This window comes from Rhinichthys klamathensis, unplaced genomic scaffold (assembly GCF_029890125.1).
Source record: "Rhinichthys klamathensis goyatoka isolate OS25496 unplaced genomic scaffold, OSU_Roscu_1.1 h1tg000269l_1, whole genome shotgun sequence".
Lineage (NCBI taxonomy): Eukaryota > Metazoa > Chordata > Actinopteri > Cypriniformes > Leuciscidae > Rhinichthys > Rhinichthys klamathensis.
Genome location: NW_026606789.1, coordinates 606,686 through 625,664, shown reverse-complemented (window position 1 = coordinate 625,664; position 18,979 = coordinate 606,686). Strand labels below are relative to the sequence as shown.

Below are 18,979 nucleotides of genomic sequence, written 5' to 3'. Positions count from 1 at the left end.
ATTGTTATTATACATAAATACATTTTGACCAAAAATCTTGATGTTGATTTAAAAAAATGATATGGTCATGTAATGGATTACCTTCCATGTTTATATTTGCATGCATGCCTACATGAATAAGTTATTATTGTATCTGGGTGCTGACGGGCAAGCATTATTTAGTCCAATGTCAGCATGCAATTCAGTTACAAGGAAGTCATTTGGAGAAGCATAGTTTATCCCTTCCCTATTTTTCCCAACACTTGTGTTCCTGACGCACTTTGTGGTTGAACTCATTTAAGCCCTGCAGTCTTCAGTGTCAAAACTGTGGAAACATGCAAGGAAACACGGAAGAGAAATATTCTTTTAGAAAACCTTGCCTGAACACAGCTACAGTAGGAACAAAACCAGACGAGGTGGCAAATAAGACATAGACCTAATAATGCAGAAACTCCCTACAGGGCAGGAATGTCCAGGTGATGTAACGGCTGATGTTCAATATGTTATGAAAGGTGTCGTAGCAATTGCTGCAATGATTTGATTTTGGACAGTAAACAGTGTATCCTTGACATCCTAAATCACAGTTATTGTGTCATCTAGAACAAACATGTCACTGTCAGTATGTCACCGCAAAACGAAATATATGATTCCCAGACAAACATCAAGGCTAATCATATACTAAGCAAGCTGTATCAACAGTAATAAATACTGACGCAGACAGTCCTTTCCCTGTCACTGCAGACGGAAAACGGGACCAAAGACACATCACATTAAGGGTGTGTTCACACTTGTAATTCAGTTCTCTTGGTTCTTTTGGTCCAGACCATAAGAGAAAATTATCTTTTCAGTCCTGGTTTGCTTTTAATTTTAACACCGAACGTTAAAAAAAATGCTATTATGAAGTATATTTTGCTAGAGAACTTACCAAACATTCATAATGCGAACATTTTATGGTATTTTTACCACCTGAGATCTCACAAAGTTTTTATAAAATGTGTAGAGGGGTCAACAGGGTTCGGGTGGCAGCGTTTACACTTATTCAAATGAACTGCACTTACAGAGCAATTATACCAGTTTGTTTTAATCAAACCAAACGGCACACCCTAAAGGAATAGTTCATCTCAAAATTATTATTAATTCACCTTCATTTTTTACCAAAACCATGTGACTTTTTCGTCAATGGAACGTCAAAGTTCAATTTCTGAAGAATACTCTGGCCACTCTTGAAGATAATGAATGAGAATTAGGTCCAAAATAACAAAATAGCACCATAAAAGTATCATAAAAGTGGTCAAATATGATTTATGCTCAATGTCAGACAAAAATGTAAATTGTAACTGCATTTTTAAAAATAATTTTAAGACTATTTAAAATATACATTTTAAAGACATTTAAGTGAAATTTTGATGTAACTGTAAATCTTGACATTCATCCCTAACTCTCTCTCTCCTTAAGGCCCTGATATGATTCAAGCGAAATCGAAGAGCGATCTGGTGTGACGTCATTTCCAAAGAAATCAGGCCAAAGCGAAGTGTGTTTCGTGTTCGTTTCGGGAGTTTAAAACATCTTGCTAAAGCGAACTTTCCGGAAAAGTTTGCTCTGGTTGGTAAACACCATCAAAATACCACTGGTCCATGAAGTTGATGTAATAGGTAGGTGTTGCTCTGAGACCCCACCTTCTTTGACCTGGAAAAATCTTCTTCTGTTCAGTTCATCGAGGTCAGACGTCCGCAAGTAAAAACATGAATACACTGGAGAGTCGCTTTATAGTAGAAATTGAAGTTGTAATTCTAGTTGAAAGAGATTTTCATGTTTAATTCTGTTAAGCTGCCTGCTTTAAAGCGATCGTATAACGTGACTTTAATGGAGTCCTGAATTGCAGAGCTGCTGAAAACATATCCATTGCTAAGATCAGATGCTTTCTTAACCGTGGTTTACTCACAGCTGTCATTTTTGTTGTGTGTTTATTTTGTTGTTGAAAGGAAAGCGTGTAGGAAATATTTACATAATCTAAACGCTGCTCTGGATGTTCGCTAACAGTGTATCATGCATTTCAAACTTCTTTTTACCCCTTAGCGTGAGTATATCGGGGCCTTTAGAGTTCATGAGAGAAGTAACAATGTCTGATTCACAAACTAAATGTTCTTTTGAGTCAGATCTTTTCAATAAATTGCTTAATCCAAGTAACAAAACCGGTTTGAATGATTCACTCAATAATCAGACTTGTTGTTTGTTTCTCCAGCTTAGTCTGCTCCTCACACAAACACTTGGTACAGTACATAGCACATGAGTCATATGGACCACTTTTGTGATGCGTTCATGGATCTTTTAAATTGTTTTGGAAGTTTGAAGTTTGGTTTCCATTTCTTGTAACTGAATGGACAAGACCAACCAGGACATTATTCAAAATTTCTCTTTTCGCAGAAGGTACCCTATTATTCAAAAGTTTGGGATCAGATTTTTTTTTTTGAAAGACATTAATACTTTTAAGCAAGGATGCATTAAAAAGATAGTAATAATTAATCATTTGTTACATTTATATATAGCTTTTCTCTGCACTCAAAGCGCTTTCATATAGAAGGTGGGAATTCTCTTCAACCACCACCAATGTGCAGCATTCACCTGGATGATGCGACGGCAGCCATATTGTGCCAGGACGCCCACCACACACCAGCTTACTGGTGGAGAGGAGAGAGTCATGAAGCCAATCAGTTTATATGGGGATGATTAGGAGGCCATGATGATGAACAGAGGCCAAGGGGCAAATTTGGCCAGGATGCCAGGGTTAAACCCCAACTCTTTTTTTTTTTTGAATGACATCCAGGGATTTTTTAATGACCACAGAGAGTCAGGACCTCAGTTTAACGTCTCATCCGAAGGACGGTGCTTTTTGACAGTATTGTGCCCCCATCCCTATACTAGGACTTTAGGACCCACACAGACCACAGGGTGAGCACCCCCTACTGGCCTCACTAACACCTCTTCCAGCAGCAAACTGGTTTTCCCAGGATGTCTCACATCCAGGTACTGACCAGGCTCAGCCCTGCTTAGCTTCAGTGGGCAACCAGTCTTGGGCTACAGGGGGATATGGCTGCTGGCCTTATGATCAAAAAATGATCAAAAGTAACAAATCTTTTAATAATTACAAAAGATTTCTATTTCAAATCAATGCTGTTCTTTTGAGCTTTCTATTTACCAAAGAATCCTGAAAATATTGCATCGTGGTTTCAAAAAGATAATAAGCAGCACAACTGTTTTCAACACTGTTAACAATAAGAAATGTTTTTTGAGCAATAAATCAGCATATTAGAATGATTTCTGGTCAAGGATCATGTGACACTGAAGACACGAGTAATGATGCTGAAAATTCAGCTTTGCCACAACAGGAATATATTACATTTTAAAATACATTAAAATAGAAAATTTGTAAAATTTAACAATATTTAGAAATTTTAACTATGTAATAATTTTTATATTTATGTTTTTATTGTATTTTGATCAAATAAATGTAGCCTTGGTGAGTATAAGAGATAATATTTTAAAATCTTATCTTACACACCCCAAACTTTTGAACAGTAGTATAAGTCATACGGGTTTGAAACAAAATGAGGGTTAGTAAATGATGCCAGAACTTTCATGAGCTTTCATTTATAGTTGAACTATTCCTTTGGCAGCACAAATCTGTAATTACAGTTACAACTAGTGATGCACCGATGTGAAAATTGTGGCCGATACCGATATTAATATTGCTGTTATGGCCGATAACAATATTTACCGATGTCGATATCTCTGTATAGAAAACACATAGCGAGGATTAGGGCTGCACGATATTGGTAAAAAATGACATTGCGATATAAAACCAATTTCACCAGATGCCTTGAATAGCTCTATTTGGAAAGAATGAATCATTCTAGAATGACTGGGGTGGTTTTGTCATGGAGTAAATCCGCATAGAAACTAATATTGATAGAATGTTAACTAATGTAGTTAACTAGACTTTAATAAATGGAACCTTATTGTTAAGTGTTTCCGATTTATGTCTCTTGAGTTCAGTGTTGGACAGATCAGTTGTTTTAACCATTCATTAAAGTGAATCGGTTCAAAGGAGTCATTAGTTCGCGAATCGGACGTGTCATTAACGGACCACGGCACACGTTGTGTGATTATCCAGGCAGTTTAGGAGATCGCACAAGATTTGTCTCAACACAGAATTTTTTGTTGATTTTTTGTTTTTTTTGTTTATTGAAAGTGTGGTTTATGTCATCTGAATGTGTGGAAAGCTTTTCAGAGAAGATAAGGCAACGTTATTTTAGCACGATTCACAACCAATGGTAGTTCAGAAAAAAAAAAACTTCGGTCTTCCGACCTTTTACCATCGTGTATTCTCAAAGATATTCAGTCAACTCAATTCATTAATATGCGCGAGGGAGGGAGAGAGCAAGACAGTTTGAAGACGGTGAGAGTGCGCGCGCGATCGGGGCTTTCACTCTCTCTGCTCGTTCTCTCAGTTAAACAAGCGCAGCAGTCAGTCATCTACATCACTCAAATAAGGCTTCGGCGGAACAAAAATACGCCTTAGTAAGGCTGACAGAAAACACCGCGCAAGTTCCAGTCTTCTTGCGCTTGATGTTTAAACTGACAGGACTTGCGCTCGTAATGTATGCGCTCGTGCAAAAACAAACATCCCCGCCCCAACGCTCACATCTACACACATGTCAAATACACAGGAATGTAGGGCTGTCAACTTTAGTCGTTTAGTCGACTAATCGGTCGATGCCGTCTTGGTCGACTGACATTCTTATTGGTCGACCAGTTGCATTTTTTTTTTTTTACCAATAGAAAGAAATTTTCAATGATTTACTCCTTGATATTTATTCCTTTATAAGCAGTTAAATATTACTGTATTCTAAATATAATTAGCCTATGGTTTATTCCCAACTTTAAATGCTTTAATTTAGGCTATTTTGTACAGCGCCACAGTTTAGCGCACACACATAGAACACTCGGTTCGCACCTGTGGGTGGCTGCGCTGCTGCTTCGTGCTCAGTAAGGGATATAGGTAGTTTAGCTGTATTCATTCAGTTAGAACGCTACTTGTTTCGGTTTTTATACACTATGTTTGTATCTCGATGGGACGTGGACGCACTTGGAAAAAAAAGAGCGCGTCGCACCGCGACCGTTGCTTCCATCATTAGCGCACACCGCACGCCTATATTTGAAATCGAACTTGAGCGCGCAAAAGACGTGAGCAGTCCCTTTAACGGCTTTATCATGCTGACTCAATAGATTGTGTTTTCTTGATATGTTTTTGTTTTTATTTGTACACTTGACGCATTTGAAAATAGCCTAAATAATGTAACAAAACGAAAATAAACCTATATGCGGTCCTACAATAAAGCCTATTATTATTAGGATTGTTTTTTAGGCTCTTTGGGTTTTTGTGTGTGTTTGTTTTAAAACGCCTAGATAGGCTGGACAAAAGTTAACCTATAGCTTTGAAAGTAAAGAAGAATATACAGCCTGTATAAACGAGAGCTTTTGTTAGGATTTTTCATTGTGGCAGATAGCAGTTATATTTTTTGTAGCGTGTGGTGTGGTCAGGTGCGCGATTGTGACTGTCACTATAGACCTAGGACAGTGCTCCTCACTTTTTGCAGTTAAAAAAAAATCACTTAATTTTCAAAGAATTGTATTATTATTATAGTTTTATGTATTTTTGATGTTTTTTCGTTGTTGTTTTATAAATGCTCTATGACAATTGTTAAAAAATGTTCAATCAAAACATTGCGTCTTTTTTTATTTTTTGTATTATTTTTTTAGTCGACTAATCGTTGCGCAGGACAAGACTTTGGTCGACTAAGGATTTCTTTGGTTGACTACAGCCCTACAGGAATGATTATTGGCCTGTTGACATCGGCCCTATTTTGACATTGGAACGATAACGATGTGTAAAAAATTTACACATTTACAAAAATGTATTATATCGGCGGGCGATATATCGTGCACCACTAGTTACAACACAAAGAAGGTAGCTCATTAAAATAATTTCTTGTAAACCATGAAGTAAATTTGTTCAGTATGTGTTTTTGGATCATCTTGCCCAAATGGACACCAGACATAAAACACACAATTAAGAACATGGTACTGACGGTGCAGGCTGAGGGAGATGTTGATGGTCTTCTCCTCTGTGAAGCTCTTGGCATTGGGGAACTTGGCACACTTGAGTTGGGTGGCAGCGGGAGAGTCACCCATGTGGATCCAGCACACAGTCTCCTTGGCGTAGATGAAGTCCATAGCGGTGGTCTGCTTAGTGTTGATGGAGATTGGGTTGGCTCCGCTTAGAGATGTGGCTTGGATGTTCTGGGAGTTGGCTATGAGGAGGTATGGGGGCCGATCCACGGGGTCTTAAACAGAGATGAGAAAACATGGTGAGGCCTTGTCACTAAAAAAAACAAAGAATATGACCACGCAGAGAGCAAGACAAATGAGCACAAAGGAACAGCAAAAATTGTGTTCATTCCCTACCGTTCTTGGCCTTGCAAGAGCGGTTGTCTGGTTGAGGCAAGTAGCCCTCCACACAGCTGCAGGTGTAGGAGCCATCTGTGTTTGTGCATGTCTGACTGCAAGTCCCGTACACTGCACACTCGTTGAAATCTGACGCAGAGTAAGCCACATGGTTGGAAAAAGTCACATGCTTCCTGTTAAATACTTCTACAGTCATCACAATATTATAAAATCACAAAAGACATTGTCATTAAATACAGGTGAAAGATTCAAAGCTCACCTTTGCATGCCTTTCCATCTTCTCCCACCTCATAGCCGTTCATGCAGTAGCACTTTGGACCCGACAGCGTCACCGAACAGTTGTACTGGCAGCCCATGATGGTGCAGTTATGGGCGAACTCTATAGCACAAGAAATAGTGAGAACAGACTGTTAGCAGACAATCATCCAAAGAGAACTACACTGGATATGATGAAGAAATATGAATGAAATATTAGACAGAACAGATTCAAGTAACTAGAGCAGGACAATATAGCAAAAAAAAAAAAAATCACAATATAATAATAATACATTTTATTTATATGGCGCTTTTCTCAAACCCAAAGCGCCACAACACAGAGTAATAATATTGAAACATTATACAGTTAAAGAACAAGATTACACAGAAAACAAACAAACAAGCAAAAAAGAAATTTAAATAAACCAAAGACAATAAACAAGCAGATTTAAAAAGATGAGTCTTAAGAGACTTCTTAAAACATATTTCAATTAAAAATTCGTTCAAATGAAAGTAAACCTTGACCAAATTCAAAAATCATCAAGCTATAATATAATATATTTAAAAATAAAAATGATTAAAATTAAATGAAAATTTAATCATCTCTATGTGTACACAAGTATAACAATAAACAACATTTACTTAAATATGTGCAATAAAATATTTAAATGAAAGTATATGAATCATTGAATTAAACCATTCTAAAGATATATTGGCTACTGCCTTCAGGAAACTAGACTGATAAAAGGAGCATTACAATCATTGTGATATTCTTTATGTCAATTTTATATCACCAGCAGAATATTATAAATATTGTAAACAGTCAAAATACTGCCCGCCTTACTTCCAACAAAACCAGGTCATATTAGTTAGCTCAAAATTGGTTGAGCAAGTCATCTAACTGTTTCAAGCTGTTTTTCTGGAACACCGATAAACCAGACCTTCATTATGTAGATCTGTTACAAGTGTCTTCTCAAAAATGAGCGAAATGTGACACTTTTAGAGATATCAGAGAAATCGTATGTGATTTCCATGTGTGCAGTGTACAGTGAAAAGCCTTTAATGCTCTTATAGAAGCCTTTAGGACATCTTGGCACAATATGAAAGTGCAACAGGGGCTTCACTGCTCAACCAACCAAAAACACATACACACAGAGCATATGATTAAAAGGTTTGAGTGGACACAGATGAGTGCGCTTGGTTTTATAGTGTGGGTATTGCTGTGCTGCCAAATACTGTATCACTGTCCACCAAACTCTGTGTGAACTCAGACTGCGGCTTCACTCAGACAAAAAACAAGTCTCTACGTGCCCACCGGATACACACAGGTCTGAGAAAGCCATATCCATCAAAACATACTTTTGTTTGATATGTTAATGTGGGAACGGTTCAAGGAAGTACAAAATCACAATGGTAATATTTATTGAAGGAACTCCTGTAAAATCCTACAGGATTTATATACCGGGCACATCCGTCTCGGTTGATCTGATCACAAGACGGCAGCGCTAAATACAGGTGTAAACCCAGTCTGATGAGTCTTGGTAGATGCATCACGATACAACCGCTCAAATCACGGAAGGGCAAAATTGCATTTTTAGTATAAACGCTAATCGAGAGCAGTGAAAATAAAAAAAAAGAGTTTTTAATCTTAAGAACATCTTAAATTCTGATCATAAATGGTCAATGGAGATGCATTTGAGAAAAGTTTACAACATGAGTACACTAAGATTTTGTTAAATTTAAAGCATCCTATCAGAATACCAGTATTAATTATTAATTTATTAATATAAATTCATTTTATATTAGCAATGATGTATAAATGACGGAAAACTAGATGCCATGATTGCCACTATTAAGCATTCGGTCATTCAGTTAAGATTTGGAGAGAGAGACCACAATGTTCAAGTCCAATCAGCCCACAATGCACTGCAACACTGTAGGAGAAAGAGAGGACAGAGAGGAGGAGACAGAGTCTCAAACACACAAATGTACGCACAGGGACAATGAGAGTCCTCATCACACAAAAAGCTGTGGCACTGAGGGGTACAATGGGGCTTTTGTGGAAAGTGTAGAGAGGAAGATGTGCAGGCAAAACACTACGGCCTGTATCGAATCAATTCCCCCATACCATCCAACCCCAGCTCATACACTGACCTCACACCCACAAACTACTCCAAACTGAGACAAGGGAGTTCAAGGCATAACGCTGGCTACCCGAAAAGCTGTCAGTCAGGAGCAGGTCAAGACTGAGTCTGGACATTTCCTGTATTTTCTGGATTGATTTTAGGGGGAATCTGTGGAATTCTGCAGAATGAATTTGAGTATGGTAAAATGTGTGTACTACACTCTTCTGAGACGCTGAAAGCATTATGGAATTTAAAAGTTGAATATTTATGAACATGCAAAGTGTGAAACTGACATATAAAAAGCGATTCTGCGGAACGCTACAGGCACAGATTCCCATTAAAGGAATGTTGCGGGTTAAATACAAGTTCAATGGCAGAGTTTGTTAAAAACAAACTGAAAATGCATTGACAGTTAAAGACTTAGAATGGAAATTTATGGAGCAATGTGCAACGGTTCACCCAATGACGCCTATTGTAAGTCAATTTCTATCAACACCGAGTTTCTTTTGTTTATTTTACGAACTGAGGTATGCCACAAAAGTGGTCAATAGACATTCATTTGAATATAATGGAACACAGCAGTGTTTCTCAACCAGGGGGCCCGGGGCTACTAGGGGACCTCAGCAAACTTCCAAGGGGACCAGAGATATTTTATGTCAAGCCCTTAAAATGAGCCAAAATAACTAAAATCAACATAGTTCTTATTTTAATTCACCCCTTTTTCACCCATTTTATCAGGTAGAAATTATGGGGGGGGGGGGGGGGGGGGGGTGTACAAATGTGTGTACAATTGAACAATTCCTTATCCTTATCCAGTAAATCATGCCAAACTGGAAAAGTCATGGGGCCTTTGAATATTGTTGTAGACAATGTGGGGCCTTGGGTTCAAAAAGGTTGAGATCCACTGCTTTAGACCAATGAAATACCTTAAATTTTCCAATCATTCGTGATGACTGGATAATCACTATTATTTTTGAAAGATTGCAGAAGATAGGAATAAATATATATATATACACTCACCGGCCACTTTATTAGGTACACCTGTCCAACTGCTCGTTAACACTTAATTTCTAAGCAGCCAATCACATGGTGGCAACTCAGTGCATTTAGGCATGTAGACATGGTCAAGACAATCTCCTGCAGTTCAAACCGAGCATCAGTATGGGGAAGAAAGGTGATTTGAGTGACTTTGAACGTGGCATGATTGTTGGTGCCAGAAGGGCTGGTCTGAGTATTTCAGAAACTGCTAATCTACTGGGATTTTCACGCACAACCATCTCTAGGGTTTACAGAGAATGGTCCGAAAAAGAAAAAACATCCAGTGAGCGGCAGTTCTGTGGGCGGAAATGCCTTGTTGATGCCAGAGGTCAGAGGAGAATGGCCAGACTGGTTCGAGCTGATAGAAGGGCAACAGTGACTGAAATAACCACTCGTTACAACCGAGGTATGCAGCAAAGCATTTGTGAAGCCACAACACGCACAACCTTGAGGCGGATGGGCTACAACAGCAGAAGACTCCACCGGGTACCACTCATCTCCACTACAAATAGGAAAAAGAGGCTACAATTTGCAAGAGCTCACCAAAATTGAACAGTTGAAGACTGGAAAAATGTTGCCTGGTCTGATGAGTCTCGATTTCTGTTGAGACATTCAGATGTTAGAGTCAGAATTTGGCGTAAACAGAATGAGAACATGGAACCATCATGCCTTGTTACCACTGTGCAGGCTGGTGGTGGTGGTGTAATGGTGTGGGGGATGTTTTCCTGGCACACTTTAGGCCCCTTAGTGCCAATTGGGCATCGTTTAAATGCCACGGCCTACCTGAGCATTGTTTCTGACCATGTCCATCCCTTTATGGCCACCATGTACCCATCCTCTGATGGCTACTTCCACCATGTCACAAAGCTCTAATCATTTCAAATTGGTTTCTTGAACATGACAATGAGTTCACTGTACTAAAATGGCCTCCACAGTCACCAGATCTCAACCCAATAGAGCATCTTTGGGATGTGGTGGAACGGGAGATTCGCATCATGGATGTGCAGCCGACAAATCTGCGGCAACTGTGTGATGCCATCATGTCAATATGGACCAAACTCCCTGAGGAATGCTTCCAGCACCTTGTTGAATCTATGCCACGAAGAATTGAGGCAGTTCTGAAGGCAAAAGGGGGTCCAACCCGTTACTAGCATGGGGTACCTAATAAAAGTGGTCGGTGAGTGTATATATATATAAAAAAAAAATTTAAAGCACAATTTTAAAATTCCCTGACACAGGTTTTCTATACTCATTGGGACTCAGGGAATAATCCCAGCAATGCAGTCTCCAATTTCCACAGCCATGCCATGCGGGTATTTAGATTGGTATGCAACCCGCGTGTTTGTGGTTTATCGGTGCAATGAAAATGATTTTAGAACTGTAAGAGTGTGGCCAACATTCCATTATAATTAACAAATAAGACCGAAAGAGAAATAAAGAGATAAAGAGAGATAGAGAAGGTTGGAAGGTTTAATACCACACCACAGAATCTCTCAAAGACGACAGCTACAAAAACACTGGCAGCCAGACCTAAAATCAGTCTTCAACCGCACCATATGCAAACCACTCAACCTGTTACAGCACTACTAACAGCAGATCCAGGGACAGCTCTGTTCCTCATCTCTGGAGTAGGAAAACCTCTTCAAAAATGTATCTCGTTCTCAAGCCTGACCTAACACAGGCAAAGAATCAGGACACGCATCCTGCATGCTTCATGAGGAGAACAGGAAATGCTGAAAATTTCATGCATCCTATTTTGGCTCTTGGTGATTTCTATTAATATTTCAGTTGATGAGTGGGAGATCAGGCCAGTGTTGGAGAATAACTAACTAAAAGAAGAGATGCTACTGATGTACTGACCATCTGTTCCAGGAAAAGCTAGTTATTTCAACAAGTAGCTGTGAAGCATGACAAAACGCTGTATTTGTCACATTTACTCACACAGCCTTACAACAGAGCAAACTGCGGCAGTCAGCAAACACTTTCCTAAAATCAGCTTTGCAATGTCAATTTATTCATGTCAGTGAGTCAGTCAATTCTGTTCACTTCATTTCAATACTGGTTAAAATTAAATTCTTGAGCACCATATTAGATAATGTAATGATATTACTATGCTGATTTGGTGCTCAAGAAACATTCAAAAGATTTCTATTTTAAATTAAATGCTGTTCTTTTTCTCTTGAAAAGAACAGCTTTTTTCAAAATAAAAATCTTCTGAATGTTTCTTGAGCAGCAAATTATTTTTTGGATAAAAATACATTTTATCCAAAGCGACTTACATCACATTATAAATGTCGTCATAAATGTATTTACTGTCATTTTTAATAAATGCATCCTTGCATAATAAAAAGTATTAATTTCTTTAAAAAAAAAAAAAATCTTACAAACCCGAGACATTTGAATGTTAGTATATAGTTAAATAGTATTCAAATGTATAGAATCACTGCAGACTGTCAAAAAAACAACAACAACTCATTTTTGGATTGCATTTAGTTTTAGTTGTGAAGGAAATGAACTATTATGCCACTCTGCATGGGCATGCTGCATCAAAAAAAAAAAACAAAAAAAAAACCTTGAAGCACTTTATGCCACTTTGTAATACACTTTGTAGCATGTTTGTCTGTGTAATATTTCTTATGTCTGAGATATCGCTGTCTGTCTGGTGGCAGGTCCCTGCAAGCTTGTGTGTGTGTGTATATGAGAGTGTGTATGTGTCTGGTAATAATTGAGAATGTGGGGAAAGTTTTTTCCTGACAACAAGATGTCAAGTCAGGGGGTTGAAGAACTTCATCTTTGGTCTGTGTTGTGTGTTTGTTCAGGAATGACTGGGAAAGATAAGCAAACCTTTCTTCAGAAAGCAGTTTGAGGACACACAAACACACCAATGTTGAAGTTCATTGACTCCTAACCGGATAAAAACTTTATTGTTGTGTCCTCAAGATGAACTCAAACAAATGTTAGAAACAAAAAAAAATGTTGACATTAAGTATCCTATTTATCTGAGCAGTACATGGTCCAATCAATACTCCTGATCGCCCTCCCTGTTCTGTCACAATAATACGCAGTGATCAGAGCCAAACTCATCCAAAAGTGCAGTGAAAACATTGTGAAGCCCTACAGCGGAATAGAAACAAGTGGATAAGCCACTGCCCAGAATGATATGCTATTGCCAAAGATGAGCTCAGATTAAGTTGAAAGGCAAAGTGGCGTTTGCCAATAGCAGAGCAAAGTTCTACTTTAAAGGGCTAATCATTCTTGTAAGTGCTGTGTATTTGCCTGTGTGTGTGCACCGCCTTGTGTTAATAGGAAAGCTAAACATGAGCAGAACAGAGAAACAGTCAGCTAATATGAAGCTAACAGAGCAATAACACAGGATAAACACAGGCACCATGGCCACATTAGCAGACAAAGTCAACACAACTGCATTCTTAAACCATTTAGCCTGTAATGGGATATATTTTCAAAAGAAAATGGATGTTCAATGACAGAAAAAATAGGACAAAGAAAAAAGTAGTGAAAAGTAGTCAGTTTGGAGGGGCTGAAATATAAGGAGGCATTTTAGAGGCAGAACAAGCTATTGCATTTGGATGAAAGATTATGAAGACAAACAAAACATGGATAGAGTGATTAATTGTGCACATGGAGGAAGAAAGTAAATAGGGTCATTTTGATTTCGGGTTGACTTATTACTGAATTATGAGTAGCGTGACAATCTACAGCTTCAAAGTAGATAAGTAATAGTCAAGGTAACATTTAAACATAAAAGTTTAATTGTCTTAATTTTCACTTTTGATCAATTTAATGTGCCCTTGCTGAATAAAAGTATTAATTTCTTTCCCAAACTGCCCCTAAACAATTCAACGGTTTTGTACATTTAAGTTACTTAAGGAGGTAATAATGTAAATTGATGATGCTAAAGCCCAAAGTTTACTTCGGCTGTCCGCGTTCCGCAAACAGGTTTTTTTTGTCACCGGGATGGTCTGTGGACCCCGTCCGGCGTGCAGCCCATTTTCTTCCGTGGTTGAGTATACTTTGAAAGCTGTGCAGACACGACTGTGTGCGAGACAGATTGGAATTCGGAAAATGTATTTCCGGGTCTTAATAAATGCAAATGAATGAAACTAATGAAGCTAAAAAAAAATTATTGATAAACAAAGATTTCTAAAGTCAATGGATTTTACTAATAGACCAACAAATAATATGTGTAACCTGTATTTTGACCCACCCTCTACAAAATAGTGGATTAGTCATTAAATCCATGATATTTAATACTTTGGCTTTATCACTATTTATGTTTACCCCTTTTTTTCCAGAAAAAAATATGACCAAAATAAAATATTTGACCCAGGGAAGTTTCTGAAATTTGGTTGATTTGATGACCCATGGAATGACCCAAATGAGAAGACACTGTTAATTGAAATAGCTGACTGCTGGGAAAAACTAAACTAGTTACTATTACTAAAACATGTAGTGTAGTTAGCCACTTCCACTATCAACAGCTAACTTAACTCATTGTTAGCATCTTGAATTCTCCAATTAGCATGCAGTCGTGCACATACACATACTCCAACAAAAGCAATAAAAAGTAATTAAATAGTCTGAAATGTTCTGCCTTCCTTCAACAGCTATAAAACATCACCAGATTTCTTATCTCTAATGCCTCTGCCAGTAAAATAAGGTCAGAAGTTGGGAAATGGCTAATGTCTACAATAAAGATGTTCCTCCCTTCTGTTGTGAAATAATCCAGTTTGAGGAGTCGAAAAAAATGTAGGAAATGTGCACAGGCCGCAATGAGAGCTTTTTTACAACTTTTCAGTGCAGCCTACAGATCTAAAGTTCCTCATCAGAAAGTTATTTTGGAGAGGGCTGCCAGATTTTGGCCCGTGTTTTCATAGAGGGAGGAGCTGGACAGACCTTGAAACATCTCCGAGAGGCTTTAGCGCAGAAAGATTAAATCAAGACTGCGGGGAGACAATTAAATCTGCCAGGAGGGAAGACACAATCAAACCAGCATTGAGAAGGTTAATTCCCAGCTCAGTGAGGGGTTGAATTTACAGAACACAGTATAAGATGAACCAGACTAGCATAAGCATGGCTCATTTCAGAGATTGGCTGAGTTGTTAGCGTTCCCATCACTGATTTCTTGATCCTGACCCACTACTTTGTTAACATAGCAGCTAGAAGTATCACACAGTCATAAATTCATGCCTGCCTCCCTCTCACCCCACTTGTCAACAACTCTGTGATAATTACTTAGAAATATAGACTGACGAAGCATGTTTTGACAACTGCAGCTAGGTTTCTAGCACAATCTCCATGTCTGTTCCAGGGAAACAGCGCAATGCTTGTGAAACGGGAAACCTTTATGTGAAAGCAGGAACAAACAAACATCCAACAGGAAAGGCATATGAAAGGCGTATGTTTGTGTGTGTTCTGTGCATCTGAGTGCAAGGGGTTTGTGTGGAAGAGTGGGTGAGTGTTTACCTCAGGGTTCAAAGGGTCTGCATTTAAGCGAGAAGACAAGTGAAGTGTGTTTAAAACCTCAGGCCCAGTCTGTCATTCTAACATTCCATCAGTATGGAATGATGGCAGTGGATAGGACAGGACTAACATTACAGGGATTTATTTGACCTGACTATCCAAGCCTTCCTTTTAAAATGAGATTTAACTGTCGGTCTGATTTCTATCAATTACTTGCTAAGTGGCCCAATCATTACTTTAAAAATATAGGTCAGCCGAATCAGACAGAGTATCTCTGGACTTTGGTCTGGACACAAACAAGAAGAGTGCATGATAACTCATTTGAGGTTGATACGAACCATACTCAGAAGCCAAATCTTTGTGGACACAGGCGTTTCAAACACAGATCTTGGCATGACGGCGACTAGTTATGATATCTCTGCCTAAAAGACTGTCAGGGCTCACATATGGATTTCTTGTGCTAGATCATATTTTACTTGCCAACAACTTGTCCCACCAATATAACCACTTTAAATAAATAAATAAACACTTGAGATATATATATATATATATATATATATATATATATATATATATATATATATATATATATATATATATATATATATATATATATATATATCAGCAAAACAGCATCAACATGAAATGTGTCTTGAGCCCAAAATGAGCAATATTAGAATTTTGAAGTATCACGTGACACTAAAGACTGGAGTAAAGATACTGAAAAGTAAGCTTTGCCATCATAGGAATAAATACGTTTTAAAATACATTAAAATAGAAAATAATAATATGTAAAACAATATATTATTTCACCAATATTCACCATATTGTAAATAATACTTCTAAAATGAATTAAGTCACTCATTTTGACAAACTCAAGTGTCATTCAGCTAGATAACAGCAATATTCAGCAAAATTCAGAAAACACCACAGAAAACTAAATCATTAAGAATGCAAGTGATTAAGATTGTTGGAATGTAAGAACATAGGTATGGGTCCGATTGGGCTAATGATGGTTATATCAGCTGGCCCCATATTCTCTAATACTGGCTTAGCTAATATACTGATACTGATATACTAACATGGCACTGATTAAGTGGAAATTGACCTGTAAAGAACCCATCAATCCCATCCCTAACTTGAACTTGACCCAAAAAAAAACATTTTGATGAAATTTATTTTAAAAAGATCAGTCTCAGGTTCATGATCAGACTGTGATTTGTCTGCGTGTGTGTTACCTCGACAGTGCGCCCCCTCGTCACGCCCATCTGTGCAGTCTGGGACACCGTCACACAGCTTGCTCAGGTGAATGCACACATCTGTTCCTCGACACTCAAACTCGTTGGGAGGGCACTGCGACACCTGGGTGTGATGGCCTGCAAAAAGTACACAACAAACAAACAAGTCAACACGCTTCAACGATACAAAGAGTTGCAGCTCTGTTCAAATGCTAGTTTAACAAGTCATTTCTATTTCTTTTAGAGAGTTAACAAAGCTAGCACCTGAGTGATGCCACTCATGGTAACTTGCACACTTCATTGGCAACAGACTCATAATGTGACAGAGTGTGAGAGTATGTGGATTTGAGCTTCAATTCACTCTTTGAAATCATCCTTCTTACGGTTTTCACCATTTGTCAAACCTTTGAGATGTAACAGTAAAGTTTAGTCAAAAAGGACACTGTTATGTTTTCCATTGGTGCAATTGGTTCTGAATCAGTGTTATTATCAGATTATTTTCATATTTACCTATAGATATTAGATCCATTACTTCACTTCGGTTGTTCAAACAATCTTTATTATTTTATTTTAAAGTAGATTGCACATGCTATCATTGAAACTGTTGTTGTAGTTTTGTGTACTGTTGCTTATATATTTTTGTTGTGTTTTGTTGTTGGTGGTGTCCTGTTGTTTGTCTGTTTTTTTTTTTTTTTGATGTATTGTTAATGTAATTTTGTTATGTTTTTTAAGTTGTAATTGTGTTTCATTGTAATGACCCCCTCGAAAACGAGATGATACATCTCAAGGGGTTAATCCTAATAAATTCTAATAATAATAATATTATTTATATACTTTTATAGTATTTATAATTGAAAGTGTTTTATTTTTACTTTTAGTCATTTTATTAGATGCTTGTTATTTTTGTTACTATTTATATTTCTATTAATCTTTAATTTATATTTATATCAGTTTTAGGTTTAGTGATTTTAGAAGCCTACTTAAAACTTAAAAAAAAATAACTTAACTTAAAAAAACTTAAAACTTAACTTAAAAAAAATATTTCAGTTAAATGTAACCTATCAAGGCAACATTTCTACTTATTTAAGTTTTTACATTTAATATTATATTATTAATTCATTTTTCGTTTTATTTGTTTTAGTTGGCTATATCAACACCGTTCCTAATGCTCAATGAAAGTCCGATGAGTTTTTTATTAGTTTAAATGTGTGTCTTAATCTGCTTGCACATTTCCAGCATCAGTAACATCTTTCAGATGGTAGGAGAGCAAAAGGACCAAACAAAAAACTAAGACACTACAAACATTGTCTCCAAAATGGTTAAATAAAACACACAACCACAAGTTATAATTGAGACTACAACAAAGAACTATTGCCTTGTGTTTAAAAAAAAACATATTGGTAAGACCATAACTTGCTCTCTCCATCCAGAAAACAAAACAAAAAGAAAACGTAAAGCGTTCATAGCATCGCTTTTGTCCGGAGCCGTTCTCTCTCTCCGTGCGGCCTACACTGCAAAGCAAATTGTTTATCTTGGATATTTTTCTCTCTTCCCCTCCACTTCTACTCATAACATCTGCTGACCCATTTTAGAAAAACACAAGAAAAGGAGGGGGGAATTCACCTCCCATATAGATGGGTTAACACTGCACCAAACAGCTCCTTCTGAAGGTCCATTAGGTTTCTCTGCTCTCTTAATACCACATGTATGAGTATCTTCTGGGACGGAAATGAAGGGGCTAGCGTGCTTATTTGGTTCATTAAAGCTTGGCAAAAACAGACTGGAAAAAATGTTTCTGTGGGAGGCCCCGACAGAGCTTTAATTTTTATACCAAAGGCAACATTATAGCTCTGTTCTAAAAGCTAGTGAGCTGTCTATGTAGGAAACCGTTTAAGGCCTCCATAGAATGTTTAAAAGGTTTCATCTCTGCTTGTGGAACAGACCCATAAAATAGCTCCCATTTGTGCTCAAATTCTATTCTCAAGAAACGGAATAAAAGCTGAATGAAAATATTATGATTGAACCGTCAAAGACAACATTTTGCACAAAAACAAAAAAGTAAACTCATGTAATGTAACATTTTCATATGGAAAGATGTTCATTGTGAGAATGAGTGGGATATGGTCCATTGGGATTTGACTGGATTTGACTGGATTTGTGAAAAGTGGGCGAATTAGGGTATTTTTCTCCACCCACACAGTCTTCAAACGAGGAAAAAAGACTTGTACATTTTGAATAAAGATTATAACAAACATTTTTAAATCTTCATCCCATAACTGTACAATGATTTTGTTTCTGTAACTCCAAAGATCACAATGAATACTTTCCATTTCTGTA

General features: G+C 37.5%; 1 protein-coding gene across 4 annotated transcripts in view; it reads right to left on the bottom strand.

Moving 5' to 3' along the window:
- Positions 1-18,979, bottom strand: part of lrp1ab (low density lipoprotein receptor-related protein 1Ab) — a 134,506-nt gene that overhangs the window by 70,487 nt on the left and 45,040 nt on the right. For all 4 annotated transcript variants that reach the window (XM_056268007.1, XM_056268008.1, XM_056268009.1 and 1 more), the window contains exons 3-6: positions 16,643-16,780; positions 6,764-6,883; positions 6,505-6,633; positions 6,129-6,383 (exon numbers count right to left, since the gene is read on the bottom strand). In XM_056268007.1, the coding sequence (XP_056123982.1) occupies positions 6,129-6,383; positions 6,505-6,633; positions 6,764-6,883; positions 16,643-16,780 (642 nt within the window). The remainder of the gene's footprint in view (positions 1-6,128; positions 6,384-6,504; positions 6,634-6,763; positions 6,884-16,642; positions 16,781-18,979) is intronic.